This window comes from Perna viridis, chromosome 4, assembly GCF_037379345.1.
Source record: "Perna viridis isolate PV_CMFRI_1.1 ecotype Kerala chromosome 4, ASM3737934v1, whole genome shotgun sequence".
Taxonomy (NCBI): Eukaryota; Metazoa; Mollusca; class Bivalvia; order Mytilida; family Mytilidae; genus Perna; species Perna viridis.
Genome location: NC_142448.1, coordinates 11,175,604 through 11,195,504, shown reverse-complemented (window position 1 = coordinate 11,195,504; position 19,901 = coordinate 11,175,604). Strand labels below are relative to the sequence as shown.

Genomic DNA, 19,901 nt, shown 5'->3' with positions numbered 1-19,901 from the left:
ATTTGTACATTTTGAAAATAAAATTGAAGTTTATAGTCTGTATTACAACAGCGATACGAAAACATTAATAATCACGTTTTCCAAAATAACAACAAAAATGGCGGATAGTGCGAGCGAGTTGGAAAGCGACACTAGTTCCATCGATGGTGGACCTACCATGAAACCACCATCACCAGCGACTCTCGAACAACTTCAGAAAAGAATTGAGTCTCTACAACAGGAAAACAGAGTGCTGAAAATTGAATTAGAAACCTACAAATTGAGATGTAGAACCTTGCAAGAGGAGAAGAAAGAACTCCAGAAAGCCAGTGTTAACATTGTTAGCATTAATTTGATTATTGAAGCATTTTAATTGTATTTTTAGGTTATCCATTAATCGTTCTTAACAGATTTTGATGAACTATTGCTAAGGTAGTGCCTGTCATCTGTCTACAAATTATTTAGACATTACAAACATGTGTCAATTCTATTTTTATCAAAATGATTCATAGCAATGCAGGGAAAATGAGCATATTGAAAAAAAATATATATTACGAGTCAGTATAATTGTATGGACAAATGCAGAACACAATGCTGATTATCATAATGCACATGAAAGTTATTACTGGTTGACAGAAAACAATGCCTTTAGATTATTACATTTCTTATTGGCAGATACAAATGTCATAAACATAATGTCAGTAGATCTTTTCGTGTTGAGTTGATGAGCATGCATGATCCATACATCTGGAATGTAAGGTTTGGGTAGAAAAAAATGAGTTTCCTTGCAGAAATGAACATTTGAATATATAGCATTCTCCACTTTAACTCATTGAGTATTCAACAGTTAACATGAAAGGGTCTTCAGACATTTATTTATATCTGTCAATAAGAAATGCAACACTCATAAGCCATCAGATAAAGGTATGTCATGTGGCTAAATGCTTCTCGTGATATGTAACATTACATAACTAGTTAAGTTGTCAAAACTCAGTAGCTCAAACTCCAAGGGACCGTTGGATTGTGTTAGAGTTGTTGAGAGTTCGAGAAATTGAAGTTCATAGATTTCCAGATGTTTTTCTTTTGACTTTATCATTAGAAATTGCTTACTTCGTACAAAGATTTGTCAGATTCTTAAATGTTATTCAGTGAAAGAAATTAGCAGCAGACCTACGGACCGAGTCTATGTCAAATCAAGCAGGTCTATGATGAAATTTGCTCTAGTTGCTTTGAAATGTACTGTGCGGTCTACATAAAATTATGATGGGTCTGTGTTGACCAAAAATTAAGTTTCTAACACTGATTTTTAATTGACTTTCGGAAGGTTATGTTGATATGTGGACATTAAAAATGCTGTGTTTGATTTTGAAAAACTTTCAGATTTCGAGTTCCATGGTCAATAATTTGTTTTCATTAGATTTTCTTTGACACTTTCATCATGCCAACTTTAGAACATTAGTACTATATGTTAGATTAAATCTACCTAATTTGTGATGACATATATTACCAGAAATTAACTAAAATGATACTTTGATTAATGATAGGGTTTCAGTTTTTCACACCTTTTATTACTCAAGCTGACAAAATGGTTGACGAGTTCATGTAAGTTAGGGTTATTCTCTATGATTTAATATCGAAAGGACTGACTAGTCAGTTCAAGAGCACTGTTCAAGAAATCGTAGTTCCAGAAACCCAAGGTTATTTATGTTAATTGTATAGGAGAAAAGTTTGGTACTTTGAATTGAAATCCAAGGTCGAACGAGTGAAAAAAATTAAATTGGTGGATTTTAATTAATGTTGATATTGTTAGTTTGACATTATGGCGTGCTCCTTGTAATGACTGTTGTGTGAAAAAAATTTACTCTTTAAAATTTTAGTGTACTTGGCTGTAGTGTTATCTATTAGTAGCATATTGACCTTTGCAACTTAAATAAGTTCTAAGTACACAACTACCCGAAGTATTCCACATATACATGTAGGTACCTAATCCTTCCATGTATATGTGCATTTGTGTATTTCGTGCACCCCCTTGTTGGCAAGGGAAATAGAAGAGTTAGTTTCTGTGTAAAACATGAGGAAAAATCACCAGCAGACCACATCAAGATGAAAGGATTCTGGTAAATTCCCTGAAATATGTATCCTTTCAGCATTAATCTTTTAAAGAAAAGTAATTTTTTATGTTTCCCTGCATTTGCATTGATTAATATACAGAGATGTATTGGATCCATTCAATGAGTCAGCTAAAATATTTCCTGCTAGTATGCAAATCAGGTATTTCAGTAAAACCATGGCATCAAGTCTGAGCATTCATAAAAAAGATGTTTTAATTTGCCAAGCATGTGTATTGATATTTGACATCTGGAAACAGTTCATATAGCGGATTAAAGATTTGTGACAATTGTTTTCACCTTTGAAATTGATCTTTTGTTATTTGATAATTAAATGACAATGGGTCAGAGGACAGGTTGGCACTCCTGTTATCGTGTATTTCACTCTCCACCTGCACAGCACACGGGTGAAGAAGTTATAATTAGGACTGTGTGTTTTGAGAGAAAAATAAGAAGCTAGTTGTGGTTTTTCGTACATACTATGAAATGCTAGAAAACAGCATTGATGAATAAAACAACTATTAAATAGCAGTTGAACTTTATTTCACATAAAACTGTTCTCAAAAATAGAAAATGGCTTAAAATAATTATCTTTTTTTTTTGTACAAATTTCCACTGAAAGTCTAGGTAGTTAAACTGTAAACATTTATTTAAAAAAAAATATTTTACTGACCAGTGTACTAGGATTCCACTTTCCTGACACCTGGGCCAAGTGCAATTTTTGTGTTGAAAAGTTGTATATTATATTTCCTTTCCCTGTGGCAAGTAGAAAACTTGATTTTTTTAAAAAAAGATTTGTTAAGCTCGTAAAGCAGACTTTATATGTGGGAAAGTTAATCTTTCAAAAATCCTGTTCTGAAACACTGTTCTGTAATAAAATTTTCTCACTTGTTTTTATTGAAAATCACTGAATATTGATCAGTGCTGGTATTGGTACTTTTATTCACCAAAGCTAAGACCATACATATAGCATAACCAGAGTCAATCAAGAATAAAGTTGAATGCACAGACTATATTTGAGGTTAAAAAATAAAAACATTCTCAATGATCTACATTTTCTTACAGTCTAATAATGTACTTGAACTTTTATACTTACTGCATGTTTTCAGCAAGCCAGAGCTGAACAAGAAGAAGAGTTCATTAGCAACACACTTCTTAAGAAGATACAGGCTCTGAAGAAAGAGAAAGAAGCATTGGCCATGAACTATGAACAAGAAGAGGAGTTTTTAACCAATGATTTGTCTAGGAAGCTAACTCAGGTACTGTTGTAAACCAACAAATGTGTTTAGAAACTGGAAATGGATACCACAGACCAACCCAAACACTAACAGACCACTGATCATGACGATTAAAAAATTAAAAGTATTACATTTTCAAATAATCTACTCGATTGGATGACCTGTGATTTTTTTTAGCCAACAGTGTTAAAAACTTGACAAAAGTTTCTTCTCTGTTGGGAAATTGTTGTGCACCTCCTATTTGAAATTTTGATTGAAATCAATTTGAGGTGTTCATATAGCAGAACATGGACTTTCTCATTTGTGAATATGGGGACATGGGGAGGACCCATCTCATATCTGTTACTCTTCCTATACCACTGAATGGAATTGAATGGAACTTTCAGGTGAGGGTTATATACCAATCAACCTGTCCATTCATCACACTTTTTTCTCAGCTTCTACGGGAAGGACATTGTTATTTATGTTTTATATTGCTTTATAACCACTTGTACCATGTCTCCACTTTCAGGTTCGTTGTCATCTACTTACTGTTTACCAATCGACTCAGTAGTTATTTAGGTGCTGCATATATGAAATTTTCATAAATGATTTCTAAGCTTCTGCTGGAGGGAATGCTAAGATATGTGGTATTTTGCTTTCTTATGATGACTTGCACTGTGTCTCCCCTTTTCAGATTTTTCACTCATCTTCATGCACTTCCTGATTACTGATTGACTTCGTAGTTTTGTAGGATGCTGCTTAATGGAAATTTTTGCAACACATTTCTCAGCTTGTACTGAAGGGTATGCTTAGATATTTGGTATATTGATTTCTCATGAAGACTGCAGTGGTTGAGTAGGACTTTTCTTAGCACAACATAATGTGCAACATCTTGTTACATGTTCCCATTATGCACCTCTTATTTTAGATTTAGTTCTGAATCAGTATGGAGGTTAAAAGGTGCATGTTATCAAATGGGGGATTTTGGATATCAAGTTAGTGAGCATTGCTTACAGTTTGCCTGTTTAATCTGTATAATAAATATTGCATTTAAAGACAGCATAATTTTTTATAGGATATTTCTACGATAAATCTTTTCCAAAAATGATGAACTTGAATAAAAGTTCAGAAAATACAGTAAAAGGCTGAAATAAAAAATATACATGCATAAACCTGTAATTGTCTACATTTAATTAGACAAAAATCAATACAACAGTATTTAACAAATTATTAACCCTTACCATGCAGAAACTATTCATACGGTCTAGGTCTATATCCGATTTTTGGGATCTGGCAATGTTATTTTTAGCTGAGGAAACCACAATTTGATTTCATCTGCAAGCAGAGTAAATGTGCTTCAAACTGAGACTATCTTTTGAGTTTTATCAAAAATAGGGACTTCATAGCTGAAAAAGAGATCATGACTTAGGATGGCCACAAGAAGTTGTCATTTTTTTAGGGGTAGGGTTCATTTCTTTGCTTTTAACAGCAGTAGAATTGACCCCTAGTGCTTCATTTTGCCTGGTTTTTATGGAATAATGATGTCTCTCACCACTTCCCATAATATCAACCCCTTATACTAACCACTACCGTTTTAGTCTAATATGAAGCAAAAAATTGCTAAAGATTATTATTAGTTCTCATGAGTGACCCTTCTGTAGACCTCTGACCTTCCACTTTCAACTATAATGAACCATATTTTGCTTAAATTACCATTATTGGGAACAAGCTTTGGAAAAACTGCACTTTGGACTCTGTCTTACCCCTGGTGAGCCCAACGTCTGGCAAAAAATGACAAATAATTGCAGAAAATGACCATTTTCAGTCAACAGACTAATTTTCCTGCTCATGCCCACCCACCCTCATCATAGACGTATGACAGCATTATTTCTGATGTCATAGTTTTACCCAATTGTACCAACAGAATTTTACTCCATAATGATCAGCATTTAGTGCAACACATAGGCTGCATTTGAAAAAAAAATATGAAAAAAATAGTCCTATTGTTTTATAATTTAAATGAATCAAAGAAGCTCCATTTTATCAATGTTTTACTGTGAGCTCGCCCATTTATGTCACATCATTTTACAAAGATACTGCTTAAGGTGAAATAGTGCAGCATAGATGGCCAGTCTGTAGAAAACCATTGATAAAATGGAAAAGAATGTGACATAAGTGGCTAGCATGTGGTAAAAATGTTTTGATTTCAATATTTTGCAAATAAGTTGCAAATTAGTTGCATCATGGTGCTGATGCTGATAGTTATATATAAGTTAAATGTAGGTGATCATAGGTTGGGGTTGAGGTGTTGGGAGGGTGATTTTCAAACTGGAAATTAATATATGATGATTATTATAAATCAAGGGTGGAATATTTCTGAAACTCAGAGTAGGGTATTATTTTTTAAAATGCATTTTGAAAATAGAAGAAATTGGAGGTAAGGTTGAGAATCTAGGATTTTTTTTATTCTGACCTATACAAGTGTAATTTAAATAAAGAAAGACATTCAGAATGTTTCAGCCTCCTGCCTTATTATGTTCTCTCCTCAGCATCAGAAATACGTAATTTAATTTATCAGGAAATTTAGGAACTAAAATTGTGGGAAAATAAATTAAAAAAGGTATTATTATTTTTACAGAACTCCCACCTCCACCATGCATGCTCTCCTCCTGTGGTAGTTTCTAATTGCCTGATATTTTATAAAACATTATATATAGTATTTTGTTGTTATTTTTTGAAAGGCACCCCTGATTTGTACTAAAACTTAGTAATATTTTTTTTCGGTATGTTGTTATGGCTACTGATTTATTAATGCACTTAAATTTCCAAACAACCCGTATTAGAAAAATTTGTACTTTAAAAAAAAAAAAAAACACTTGAAATTTTTGTTTTGCCTGTCTTAATACAGGTTTTTTTTCAACAAATGAGATTAAATTTTCAGAATTGACCTGACTGTGTAGTACTACATGTACCTACATGAACCTAAAACTCAATACAGCATAAAATGATTCAATGTTTAATTCCTTTACATGCTTATATTATGAACTTTGAATAGGAGAACATGTAACATATTAATGTTTGGCTAGAGAATAATAAAAAAAATGTATAAACTTTCTGGCCTCCTACAGAGTAAAATGACTATAACATGATATTTTTCATGAAAAAATAATTATTTTCATTATATAATTGATAATAAAAATGACATTTTATTTAGTTCTGAATTAAAGAGTTGAAGGATAGAACAAAGTATTAATTAATACTAAACAGCATGATTTAGACCATCATTTAATTATCTTGATGTACTTAAGCAGTACAAATTGTATTAAAATGAGTGGTATAACATACTTGTGGTTGTATTAATTAATTTTAATTCAGAAATATGTTCATTTAACTAGTCAAAACAGCTATCACTTAGTGACAGGTTCATTTGCATTTTATTGATTATAATTAGGGTTATAGCTATACCTAAATGATGATATTGAATTATAATAAAAGCTACTGAAGTTTTCCCTTGTTTTTATTTAGGATATGTATTGCTGACAAAGTACATGTTTTAAGGAATAAAATCCTTTTGACTCAGTAACTCTCATGTATGTTGTTTTGTCTATAAAATTAAAAGATTCAGTTAAAGTACAAGTTGGTAACAAAATCTTGATGCAACAAACACCTGTAATCCATTTAGTGTGCCCAATATGGGTACAAGTGGTGTTTCAGATCATATTTAAAGCTAATAAAATGTATTTGTTTTACAGCTTCGACAGGAGAAGGTTGAATTAGAGGAGACTTTAGAAAAGGAACAAGAATACCAAGTTAATAAACTCATGAGGAAAATAGAAAAATTAGAAAGAGAAACTCTGTCAAAACAAGTTACGTTAGAACAGGTAATGATATCCAATATATTCCAATGTTGCTTTCAATAAATTTTATAAAATCAAAGAAGCTCCATTTTATTAAAAAAATTAACAAGACATGTTTTAGTTTTACATAATTAATATGATGTACCTCTATTATACATTATATACAATTAATACAGTGAAACTTCTCCAAACCGGACCCTCAGAAAACTGGTCTTCCCTGCAAACTGGCCGTTTTCAAAAGTCCCGGCCGATATACATTAAAACCTTTGTGTTTTGTCTTCAATAGACCGGCCACCCCCTAAAATCGTACATCCACCGGTTTTTTACAGTTTTAGTTACATATTTCATATAAAAACAACCTCTCAATTCCGGCCACCCAGTTATTTGTTCACCTGTGATAAATGTGTCAACAAAACTCAAAACTCAAACACAAAAGTCCCGGCCGATATACATTAAAACCTGTGTGTTTTGTCTTCAATAGACTGGTCACCCCCTAAAATCGTACATCCACCGGTTTTTTACAGTTTTAGTTACATATTTCATATAAAAACAACCTCTCAATTCCGGCCGCCCAGTTATTTGTTCACCTGTGATAAATGTGTCAACAAAACTAAATGATTACATTATATTACGTAATTAATAATTCATTCACTGACCGGTTTGTATTTCATCAGTGGACAGATGATAATTGAAGGGGACAATAGTTTTAACAGCAAATTTAATCCAGACATTACATTTTGTCACTGGTTGGCTGTTAATTAGTGTGTACACACGACAGGCAACCGGGGTCATTAAATAGTACGATCTTTATAATCTTTTAACCGTCAATTAATGTGACCTGTAACCAAGCCAAAACAACATAGTGGCGAAATTATTAGACTTCGTTGATAGGTAATTTATGAAAACAATACAAATAATCAATTACCATCAATAGCCCTGTGATCTTTAATACACATTCTTTCAAAACTGTGATGATTATTTTGTCGACAATACCGTTTGTAAAATCAATTCATTTACGAATGATGCAAGCTTTAAAATGTAATAAAAGGCCAAAAGTTTTGAATTTTGAATTGGCATTAAACATGTCTCGACCAACAAACTGACAAGGTGTAGGGATATAGAACACATTAATGGAAACAGCTCTTAAAATGCATTGCTATTTTTCACAAAACCGACCACCCCTATAAACCGGCCATTTTTTCTAGTCCCAGTGGTGGCCGGTTTGGAGAAGTTTCACTGTATCAGTAAGCATGGACCGGCCTCATCATTAAATCAATTAAGTTGCAGTTTTTACAACTTAAAAACTTCTGTACAACAAATTGAATTTGAAAAAAAACTTTGAAGAAAAACTGTTTTCTTTGCATTGTCAAGGTTTCTGACGTGTTTCTGTTATGACAATTCCGTGTTAAAGTATCTTAAGTTCAAGTGACATGGTTATGATAAGTATTTTTGTATTTTTGAAATTACATGCTATTTTTTCAAGCTGAGGAGAGAGAAAGTTGAGCTAGAAAATGCTTTAGAACAAGAACAAGAATCTCTAGTCAATAGGTTGTGGAAAAGAATGGATAAACTAGAAGCTGAGAAAAGGTGTGTATCAATATAGATAATTTATACAGTTCTAAATGAACTGAAACCTTTCAAAGACATGAGATTTAGATCTTTCAACATCTGAAGTGACATATTTGACTTAGGCAACCTTAAATAGTACATGGTGATTGGGTAACATATTAATACCCAGAAACTTTTAGTGCCAAAATATGTGATGTCCTCCATTTTCATTGGCAAGTTTGTGTCCATCCATCTCTTAGAGGGGTAGGGTTATTGTCACTCTGACACATTTCTTGTTTCCACTTTCTTCTCTACTTGAAAGAAATGTTTTATAAACAAGTATGCTTAATTATCCTGTAACCAGTTATAGTTCAAAGGAGTAAGATAAGTCTTATATTTCATGTTCAAATATTTATAATGGAATGACATACTATGAAAGTGCTATTGTTTTGTGGGGTACCAATTTTATGGATAGGCTAAACCATGAAAAATGGTTCTCAACGGAAAGGAAATTTACATTGATGTTTATACAGAAAATCTCAAAACCATGAATTCAACAATCCACCAATTTGTGTTTCGTCCCAAATCCACAATAATCGGTATCCACGAATTAAAGTACTTTCACAGTACAACATATTGTGATTTACTATTGATTGAAATAATTTATTTCAATAATATTGGTTCAAAATTATTTTTATGACCCTGACATGGTTGAGTATCATTTATATACAATCTGTTGTATTTTCTTAGACTGCTCCAAGAGAAGTTAGACCAGCCCGTTACTGGACCTCCATCTCCAAGAGATATTAACAATGGGGATACAGCTCAGAACCTTACTCAACATATAGAAAACCTAAGAGGAGAAGTCAGTAATTTGAAAGAAATGTTACGCAGAGCTCAAGTTGAACGTAAGATTTTTTTTACGGAATTGATTTTCTTTTAGAGAGGTCCTTTTCATTGTTCATTTGAGAATCAGAACATTACACAAATTTATTTTGCTCTAAATTAGTGGTATTTAAATGTATATTGAGTTTAAGTATCAGTCAATTAAATTGTAACATGTATAACTTTCAATAGAAGTACCCTCTACATTAGTTAATTTATATTTATATGTATGTGTAACACAGTATAGACATAATAGGTATGTTGCACTTTTTGTCATTTTAATTACATTCTCTTGCTTGCTTGATATTTGTTTATATTTTATATATTCCAATCAGTGTCATATCAATAAGTTAGGAGCAAATGAGGGTTATTATTTTATCATTCTTTTTGTATTTCTTTGGTGAACTTATATATAGTCTTAGAATTACTTGCCATAAGCTTCTTAAACTTGATGCCTTACTTTCTCCTCATAACCTTTCTTCACAGATGAGCAAAAAATGGCTCAGTATGCTCAAGAAGAGAAAAATATTCGACAAGAAAACCTACGTTTACAGAGAAAATTACAGCTAGAGATGGAGAGAAGAGAGAATCTATGTCGACATCTGTCTGAAAGTGAATCTAGTCTTGAAATGGATGATGAGAGGTAAAGTACTAATGCAGATTTATTAATCAAATATTGAAAGATCAGTTGACATTAAATTCTTTTAGCAGTTCTCAGTGTGTACACAATGCTTAAATGCATTTTTAACTTACATGTCAATTTATTGCATACATAGCACTGTTCTTTATAGGTCTAGGAGAGGATAATGAACTCCTCTCTATAATATGTAATATTTGAAATCAATGTTTAAATAATTATAATAATAAAATAAGGTATTGAGCAGATACAAAAAAATGTGTGTTTTTTTTTTGTTTTTTTCTGTTAAATTCAATTTTATTTTATTTTCCCCAGTCACAAATCATAAATTAATGTTGATAATCCTTACAGGCATTTTAATGAGATGACTAAACAACAAGATTTAAGCCATGGTGTGAGACCCAGAACTGTATCAAGTCCTATCCCTTATGGGTCTCCAAATACTTCTAGGCCAATATCACCAGGTAATATATTTAGTTCAGTTCTTGTACAAATTACATATAATCTTGATCTTGAAATACTGGACTTCTATGTTAATAATGAAATGAATAGCATGTGTTTTTGTTTTACTAACTTTCTTAATTCATGTACAGTCAAAGCTGTATTAACAACCTGTCTTAAAAGACTATAAGATATATTAAAATATCCCTATGTTATGCATTCTATGTATAGTTAATCTGTATATTAAGACCAACTGTCTTATGTGACCATGATATTGTTCTCCAGGGCAGGAAGATCACTTACAGCTAGTTGAAATAGACAAGTTCCAATTTCAATTCAAATTTAGGTAGGCTACTGAGTAATTTAAATAGCACACTAGGTAGAAATCTGCCCTACATTATACCAATGTGTCCTATTTAACTACCACATTACACCTGTGGACACATCTTTTAAGTTTGAATAGCTGTCAATTATGATGACTTTAACCTCTAAAGGTCAATTAAATACAACTCGCTGAGACCATTTATATCATTGTTAAATTTTCTCTACGGTACATTTTCAAGTTTATAATTCGGGGCATCTTATATACTGATGGATGGCAAATGTAGAAGTTAAGGTCATCATAGTTGACTGCTATTCTAAAATGAAAGGCAGTGTCCAAAAGATTATACTGGTGTTCTGAAGTACATGTATTTAGGACACATTGGTATAATGTAGGGCAGATTTCTACCTAGAGAGTTATTTGAATTACTCACTAGCCTACATAAATTTGTATTGAAATTGGAACTGGTCTTTTTTTATTGGCTGTAAGACAGGTTTGACTACATTACTTAAGTGTTGAATTCTCATTATTTAGAAATCATTCATTAAGTATATTAATGTTAGTTGTTGCCTTTTCTGCCTGAGAAATAACTTCAGTGAAGATAAATGTATCATAAGTCTTCACATAGACTCCTTACTTTATTATTAGTTTTCAAGTTTGATACTCCTCATGAATAAAGTCCATTCTAGCCAGAGAATTACATATTTTGTTTTTTGTTGGACATCATTGTGACAATAAGTAGAAGGGTATTGGTTGGTACATGGTATATTATAACATTACAGGAATGAATTATCCTGCATTTAGTCCACCAAGTCCTATGAGAAGGAGCACGGGCAGTACCAGTAGTACAAGTAGTGGGACATTTCACCCTCCTCACCACTTACCTGGCACTTCACCACCTGTACATTCTCACATGCAGGTAAAACAAATCATTATAAAACACTTATTCATTTTAACACTCAGATGATTATTAAATGGTCAGTATGATTAACAAGAATGTTGCCATCATCTTTTTCATGTTCACATTTAAATAATCACTGTTTGTTTGGTAGCAATGTTTGTGCTTTTGTGGATTTGTTAATAAATCAAATTCCTTTCTACATATAAGTGTAAATATTTGTGAAAAAAGATCACCCAGTCAAATACTATTCATGAATTTGAACAACTACAAACCAACAAAATTTCCCCAAAACACCTAAAAATTGAAACCCTGAATTAACTTTGTTAGTATTTCTAAATACACCAACATAAAGACTAATATATGTTCTCATTATTAACATCACCTGTACATTCCAGTATGAATGTAAATTTTCTCATTTCTTTTTACTCTTTTTTTTACCCTCAGAAGTGTCTGTCTATGTATAGCTATTATGTTTCAGATAAAGGCTTTAAATGTCCTGTCAAGACTGTGTCACATCATTATGAAACTTTAATACTTCATAACCAAGTATAACAGATCTATTATACTCCCATTCATCACCTTGTCTATCTGGCTGTCCGTCTATCTGTTACACTTTTCATAACAGATTTCTTAGCCTCTATAGGAGGGACTGCTAAGATATTTAGTATATTGCTGTTGCATGATGAATGACTTGTACCGTGTCTCCCCTTTTCAGGTTGTTCGCTCATCTACTTCCTTTTTTGTATTAACTTAGTTATCTCTTAACTTAGTATATAATGGAAATCTCAGCTTCTATGGGTGGGAATTCTTAGATATTTGGTATATTGCTTTTGCATAATGACTTTTCATGTTCCTTGCTCATCTACTTCCTGCTTAACAATCAACTTTATATGAAAGCTGAGATTGATTGTTTTTTGTGGGAAGGGGTGTGAGAATTGAACTTTTTAGCTCACCTGGCCGAAGGCCATGTGAGCTATTGCCATCACTTGGCACCCATTGTTGCCGTCGTCGTCATTAACATTTTTTCAAAACTCTTCTCCTCTGAAACCACTTGACCAATTGGAACCAAACTTGGTATGAATATTCCTTGGGGTATCCTGCATAGAAGTAATGTGGGGATTTTTTATCTGTTGAAAAACATGGCTGGTATTTCTAAAAATAGAACATAGGGGTCTGGCAGTAGTTTTTTGCATATATCTCCAAAACTGTTAGATTTAGCTAAATTTTGACTGCATAAAAGTGTTCAGCATGATGAGATCTATTAGTGGTCGAATTTTCATTTTAATCCATTAAGCCATATTGGAGTTATTGCCCTTTTTCAATTTTTTTTTTTTGCTATTTTTAATGTTATTTCTTTCAAAAATCTTATCCTCTGACACTATTTTACAATTGAAACAAAACTTGGTATGAATGTTCCTTTGGGTATCCTGCATAGAACTAATTTTTTGACGGATTTTTGATCCGTCAAAAAAATGGCCGCCGTTACTAAAAATAGAACATTGGGGTCAGATAGTAGTTTTTCGCATATATCTCCAAAACCATTAGGTTTAGCTAAATTCTTTCATTTGCTGAAATGATCCTTATGATAAGTCCTACCAAAGTCTTCTTTAATCAAAATTGTTGGACAATTTCTTGTTAAATTTATTGCCCTTGAAAGACAGAATTCAACCAGGTGAGCAATTCAGGCTCCTGGAAGCCTTTGTTAGAAATCAGCATTTGTTGGTACTATAACTGTTAGTGAATTGATTTCTTTGGTATTGTATCACAAAATGACATATTTCTAAAGGATGGTTTGGAAGAGTTCTTGGGGTTGTGATTTGAACCGTTTAGGAATAAGGGACCCTTTTCATTATGTCCAGACAATAACTTATAAGTTTATAAGTGAATGGGTGTCTTTGAAATGTTTCATGAGGTGACATACAACCCCTAAAAGACTAGAATTGATTTTGGGGTGGGTGTCTGAAACCATTAATATATAAGTGAAAAAAGGGGGCCCTGTTGATTCTGGTCTTATCCTATGTGTCCAATACTTTATAGCAGTCAAAATTCAGAGCTGTATCAAGTTGGATGTTTTGTCCATATTTGCTTTAAATGTTAAGCATATTACATGTTTTATGTCGTACATGTTACTTATCTTTTGTGTTTTATTTTAGAAACCAAGACAACAGAACACAGATAAATTTGCCAGACCCAGTAGTTTCCCAGAAAGAAATGAGAAAACATGAAGGACTTACTCTACAACATGTTTGGTGCTAACAGTGATTTTGTTTCATGCTTACACCGCCAAGATCGGCTCAAGTCCTATGGAAAGAAGGACTTTGACTTGGATTGTGCTTGCATTGTCATTTGCAGTCAGTTACTGCTAGATAAGCCATTATGATTCCATCAGTTCGTTTTAGTGTCTTGTGAGACAGTTTTTGCTTGCATTTATTTTAAACCTTTTTTTTAATATTTTGACCCACTCATATGTAGTCTGTAAAATATACAGGTAAATAGTTGTTATGGTGTACTCAGTGGTATGACAATAATTTATCTATAAGTGCTACATTTCTTTGTTAACTGGTGATATTTTGGTAGTATTTAATCAGAGTGCTGTCTGGTCTAACTTCATTTGTTCGATTTATCACAAATATTTTGGTAATAGTTTTTTTGTCACATAATTCTCACAATTTTTAAAACTAATGGTACCTTGATAAAGGATGCAATTTGTCCTTATATTTCAATAGTCAGCTGCGTGTTATATTTCTCCTTATTATTTAATTCAATAAATAAAAATCTATGATGACATTCCTTCAAAAAGTATTGCATTTGCTGTTAAAATGTTTCATTATAGTGTCTTAATGCTTTAGAATGTGATATTATGTGATAAGTATCCAAGATTTCTATGAAGTCCCTTAGTACGACTAGTTTTAGAAAAAAACTGATGCTTTAGACTAGATGATGGTAGATCAGTGTTAGTGTTCTGTATTTTTATTTATATCTTGAAGAAGTCGATGGCATGTGATTCCTTTTTTTTTACATTAAGTTGGTGTTTATGATTAGAAAGAAAATAGCGAAGGTACTAGTAAATGATTGATAATAATCAGTGTTTCGGTAAACATTTTATTTGCCATTTGAAATGATAAATGGAGAAACAAAGCCCCTCTGAAGACAAGCTATATTTTTACATTGGCATTTTACAATTAATATGCCTGTTTTTCAGTTCAATGTTGTAGACATTAATTTCATTTATTTTTGCTGTTTGCCACAATCAAGACAAATTCCAATATCAGCAGCTATCAGTCTATTAAAAAAGGATATCTCTACAATAAAAATCAGAGATGCATTTTATTTCAATTTTTCTGTTAAATGGCAGCACCTGAATCACTTGAAAACTTAATGCCAACCATATTTTTTGGTTTTTTGTTAAAGGATTCCATTGCTTCCAGTAGAACTAAATCTGCTTGACTTTCTTTGTTTAGCAATTCTTGCATAGGTTTCTACTGCTGTTTTTTTTTCATTCAGCATTTAGTGGACATGAAAAAAATACCATATTCCTTTATCTTCAATCGGTAAAATAACTGATATTTGTTGACACCAATATTGTTTACCTTTTAGGGCTTTTTATTCTTTCACTCGGATTCTTATCTAAATTTGTTGGTGATTTATATGTTTTTGGGTTGTTCTTACTGCCTGATATATTCTGTCGCTAATGTTGTGATCCTAAAAATTGGTAAGTTGGAATGACAAGGTAAAAGTTAAAATGAATGTGACAAAAAAGTTAGGTCTAAACATCTCAAATATCACATCCCATCTTGCGCCATCTGGCTCAGTTAAAGTTTTCTGTTTAGATTTTGTCATTTTTCTATATTGTTTATATTCTATTTCTTTACAATGTTGGCAGCTATAGTAGTTATTTGGCTTTTGTTGTTGTGCATTGTATATCTTTATGGAAACATATTATTTACTGGTGTTTAAAGCTGACTTGAATCTTTTTTTGATGTACACCTTTCTTGAAACTTGTACAGAACACCATTTTTGAGAACTACTGATAGTAAATTTGTAATTAGTAATTTCATCAATTTGCATGGAAATATAAATAAAGAAATAGTAACAAAACAGTTTTAGTAATAAAGAAAAGGATATAAGTATATTCCATATGCTGCTATGTAGGTCTGTTACAAGTACATGTTTGAAACAGGTTTGACAAAGGATAGGTTTTTACTACTACAGTGCTTAAGTGGAAAAGAACTACCACATCAACTTTTCAGCATTGTTATTTTGTGGTTCACATTTGTTAACAGTAAGCATTTTTTTAATGATTCATTATCAAAGGCCACGATCTTGCTTTTATTGAATTATGCATGGCTTGAAAACATATGTCTAGTGGATATTCTGACTGTCTGGTATTATTAATTTATAGCGTATCAAGACTGAAAATGTTCTTAACCTTAAAAAGGGAGTTTGATAAATGTGCTCTATTTTTCTCTAAAGCATATACATTTTTACCTATATAATGAACTGTCTTGTAAATTCACAGAAATGCAATTGGTAAATTTGGCAAAATAAATTTACATTTTTACACAAAATGACAAAATCTCATTACTAAATGCACCCAGCAATTTCTAAAATTTTGGCACTTATTTCATGTAGATTAACAGTCTCCTTGATAACATTTATAGATGGTTGAGTTGTGGTAAATTTATCATTTGGTACAAAATATCTTGCTTTTTTTCCTTGATTAAACTATTTCTCACCCCAGTCTTGAATCCACTTGTAAATGGGTTGTTTGAAATGAAGATATTATTATTTGTTGTATTTAAACCAAAGCCGGATACTTCATGTATTAATGTTATTCATTGTGTTTGCTACTTTTATATGAATCCTTACAATTTGATTGTTAATTGATTAAGTGCAGTATTTTAAGTGGATGATTGTGATTTAAGTCTGGACACTATATATGTACACAGATAGGCCAACTAGCTCTTCCTCTATACTACAGTATATTGTATTTTGGAACTAAGGTTCAGTATATTAAAGAGGCTATTTCAAAGTTGCTTTTAGATTTATCAGAACAGATCAGAACAGATTGTTTGATGTTTTTATTTTCTTATCTTCCAGTTCTTTTGCATGTTTAATTGCTTAATATTTCTTTTTATTCAGTTATCTGTTTGAAATTTTCCTAAAAAAAAAGTGACCAAAAAGGCTATCTAAAATTTCTTTACTCTGCCATTGATTTTTTTTTTTTTGGGGGGGGTGGGAGGGTTAATATATCATAACTGCTAAAGAGCTTTTTTAAATTTGTTTTATCATACCTAAGCTCTGCATTTCACTCCTTATGATTTAGGATTATTCCCTTTCATTCAGAACAAATGCATGTGACATTTTTAGCTGTGACTTTTGATACTTTAAGTATTTTTGTCCCTGGTACATAAGCTCTGACAAAAGTCATATAAAAGCATTTGTAATGTATTTTTAGTACCACTGCAGGTCTTTTTCTAATGCTATTGTCTGAGCTGTCAAATCCAACACTGAGTATATCAGAGTCCAGTCAAATTGAACATTGCCTGCCAGCTTATTATAAATACTTCGTATTTGCATTAGTGTTATTTTTTTTTCTCCATAGTAAGCCAGTTCAACTGTTTTCATGTTTATATTTCAATAGGGTCTAGTGATGCTCATAAATTTGTGAGAAATGTCTGTGCTCCTTAGCATAATTAAACTACATTGTTTTTTTATTTGTGAAGTTAATTTCTGCTTAGGAAAAATGGTAGGATCTAAAGAATGAATTTCGGACTTTCAGGTGGATATTTATGATCAGATTGGATCATGCATAGGCTTTGTAGAGGATCTTTGCCAACATGTTTTAGGAACATTTTTATGTTATCATCACTCGATGTGAAAATATGATAAAACAATTGAACTAAAAGTGTATTACTGAATTATTTAATCATCTATGTTCTTAATTTTCAGTAAAGTAACCTTTGTGTGAGTGTATTTTCAACAATTCAACTCCCATTTCTATATCACAGCACTAGCTTCTTACTAATTAATTTTTCATGTTTCACCAAGCTACATAGAGGCTATTAAATGTCTGTTGTACAATCAGACTGACAATTGTGATAATTTTTTTGTTATGTATGTGCTGCTCTGTTGTATATAAACCTTGTTATGTATCTGAGTAAATTTACACATGATGTCAGAGTTGTTTCTTGAAAAAAAAATGTTTTAGTTTTTATACGCCCGTATATATAGATGGGACGTATATGGTATACCATTGTCAGTCCGTCCGTCCACACTTCGCGCGACAACTCAAATTCGCTTGTACAGATTCAAATGAAATTTTAGCACAATATTAATGTTATTTGTCGTTCCAGAGTTACAGAACTTTATTCACTTAAAAATTTATATTATTGTCAAATCTGATGTAATAACTCAGCTGTACTGATACTATTCTTGAAATTTTGCATACAGTTTTATAGACATGCTAGATTATGGTTGTATAATGGTATACCATTGTCCGTCCGTCCATTGGTCCTTCCGTCCATCACTCAAATTCGCTTTTACGGATTCAAATGAAATTTTAGCACAATATTAATATTCACAGAAGAACGCTCCCTTTCGATTTTGAAGAATTATTTATTTGTCGTTCTAGAGTTACGGAACTTTATTTACTTAAAAATCTATATTGTTGTCAAATCTGATGTAATTACCACGACATAAGACTGCTGCTTACTTGCAGTTTTGAAAAGCTGTATTATATTTGGACCAACAAACAACTTCAATTCTACAATAGATTTGATTTTTATGAATACTGACAATTATCAGAGTGGTACCATAGAAAATTATTATTCTGACCACAAGGCAATATGGACTTCCTTACAGTAGAAGTAGAAGGAATTGTACTATTAACTGTAGGTCTTACCTCATAATAATATTATTACGTAATGAATTATTTGTTCAGTTTTCAATTCTGTAGTTTATTATAGTTTTATCTAGTTCAAAAACAAAGAATCCCTTTTAAATGCTATTGTATACTTTCATCATGTCAAACAGTTGTAAGATCATTTATACTTTTTGAATAACTGAAGAAAAAACTTTGCTCACTATACATACAGACTTAATTTTTTGGTAATCAGAAATCAGGTTATTGTTTTCTAAAATTTATACCATCAGCTATTCTTACGGACGGGTGTATTTTGCGCTCTTCGCGCAGCTGTTTATTAAAATATACATTAATCTTCTCCAGGATAACAAGGTATGATTTCAGCATCAACTTTGATGCTGTTATCCCATAGCTATGTATCAGTAACAAAGCTCGTACATACCAAGTACAACGCTGAAAAATCTAAGATGGTTGACTGACCAAAAAAAAAATGAAATAATCAGGAATTTTTTTTAAATCCATAGACCCATTCGGATTGACTTTCCAATCTCCCGTGTCTGTGTCAGGAAGTGTGGATTGTGTACAAAAGACAACAACCCTACCAAATTGTGAAAAAACACAGCCACACCTTGAGTCCACTTTTGGACTTACCCCCCTGAAATGACAAATCTACCAGCTCAGCAATAAAGGCATCACACTATTTTCTAAAGATTTAAAAAACAAAAATTCCCAAAATTAGGGTAAAAAAACTCACAAGACTAACGAGAAATCTGTGATACTCACTGCTTTTTGGCCAACAGAAAGTAGATGTCATACAAGTACGAAAATACATTTCATAATTCAGTACAAAATGTATACCTGTATGAAACTTCATATAAAATATCAACAGCCTGTGATTTACAGAAGCTGAAAAATGGAATTGAATTGGTTAACAGGTAGTAAATGAGTAAGGAACCTAAAAAAAGGGAGACCCTGTACAAGGCATGATGCAAAAGCAATGCACCAAATATCTAAGCATTCCCTCAAGTAGAAGCTAAGAAATCAGTTACAAGATTTGCATTATGCACAACATTAAAAAAATAATGAAGTAAACAGGAAGTAGATGAGCATGGAATTTAAAAGGGAAGACAATACAAGT

The 19,901-nt window shown here is 32.0% G+C and overlaps 1 protein-coding gene across 1 annotated transcript; it reads left to right on the top strand.

Moving 5' to 3' along the window:
- Positions 1–69: 69 nt before the first annotated feature.
- On the top strand, positions 70–18,074 carry LOC148618840 (coiled-coil domain-containing protein 6-like). The gene is made up of 9 exons (XM_088578103.1): positions 70–319; positions 3,197–3,346; positions 7,060–7,188; positions 8,648–8,751; positions 9,463–9,620; positions 10,084–10,240; positions 10,586–10,698; positions 11,780–11,916; positions 14,052–18,074. The coding sequence occupies exons 1-9, from the start codon at positions 98–100 to the stop codon at positions 14,121–14,123; spliced, it is 1,242 nt and encodes a 413-aa protein (XP_088434229.1). The 5' UTR covers positions 70–97; the 3' UTR covers positions 14,124–18,074.
- Positions 18,075–19,901: the final 1,827 nt, after the last annotated feature.

Coding starts and splice junctions, on each gene's coding strand:
- LOC148618840 (XM_088578103.1), top strand. CDS start 98: ATGGCGGATAGTGCGAGCGAGTTGGAAAGCGACACTAGTTCCATCGAT. Junction 8,752..9,462: donor AAACTAGAAGCTGAGAAAAG/GTGTGTATCAAT, acceptor GTATTTTCTTAG/ACTGCTCCAAGAGAAGTTAG. Junction 9,621..10,083: donor ACGCAGAGCTCAAGTTGAAC/GTAAGATTTTTT, acceptor CTTTCTTCACAG/ATGAGCAAAAAATGGCTCAG.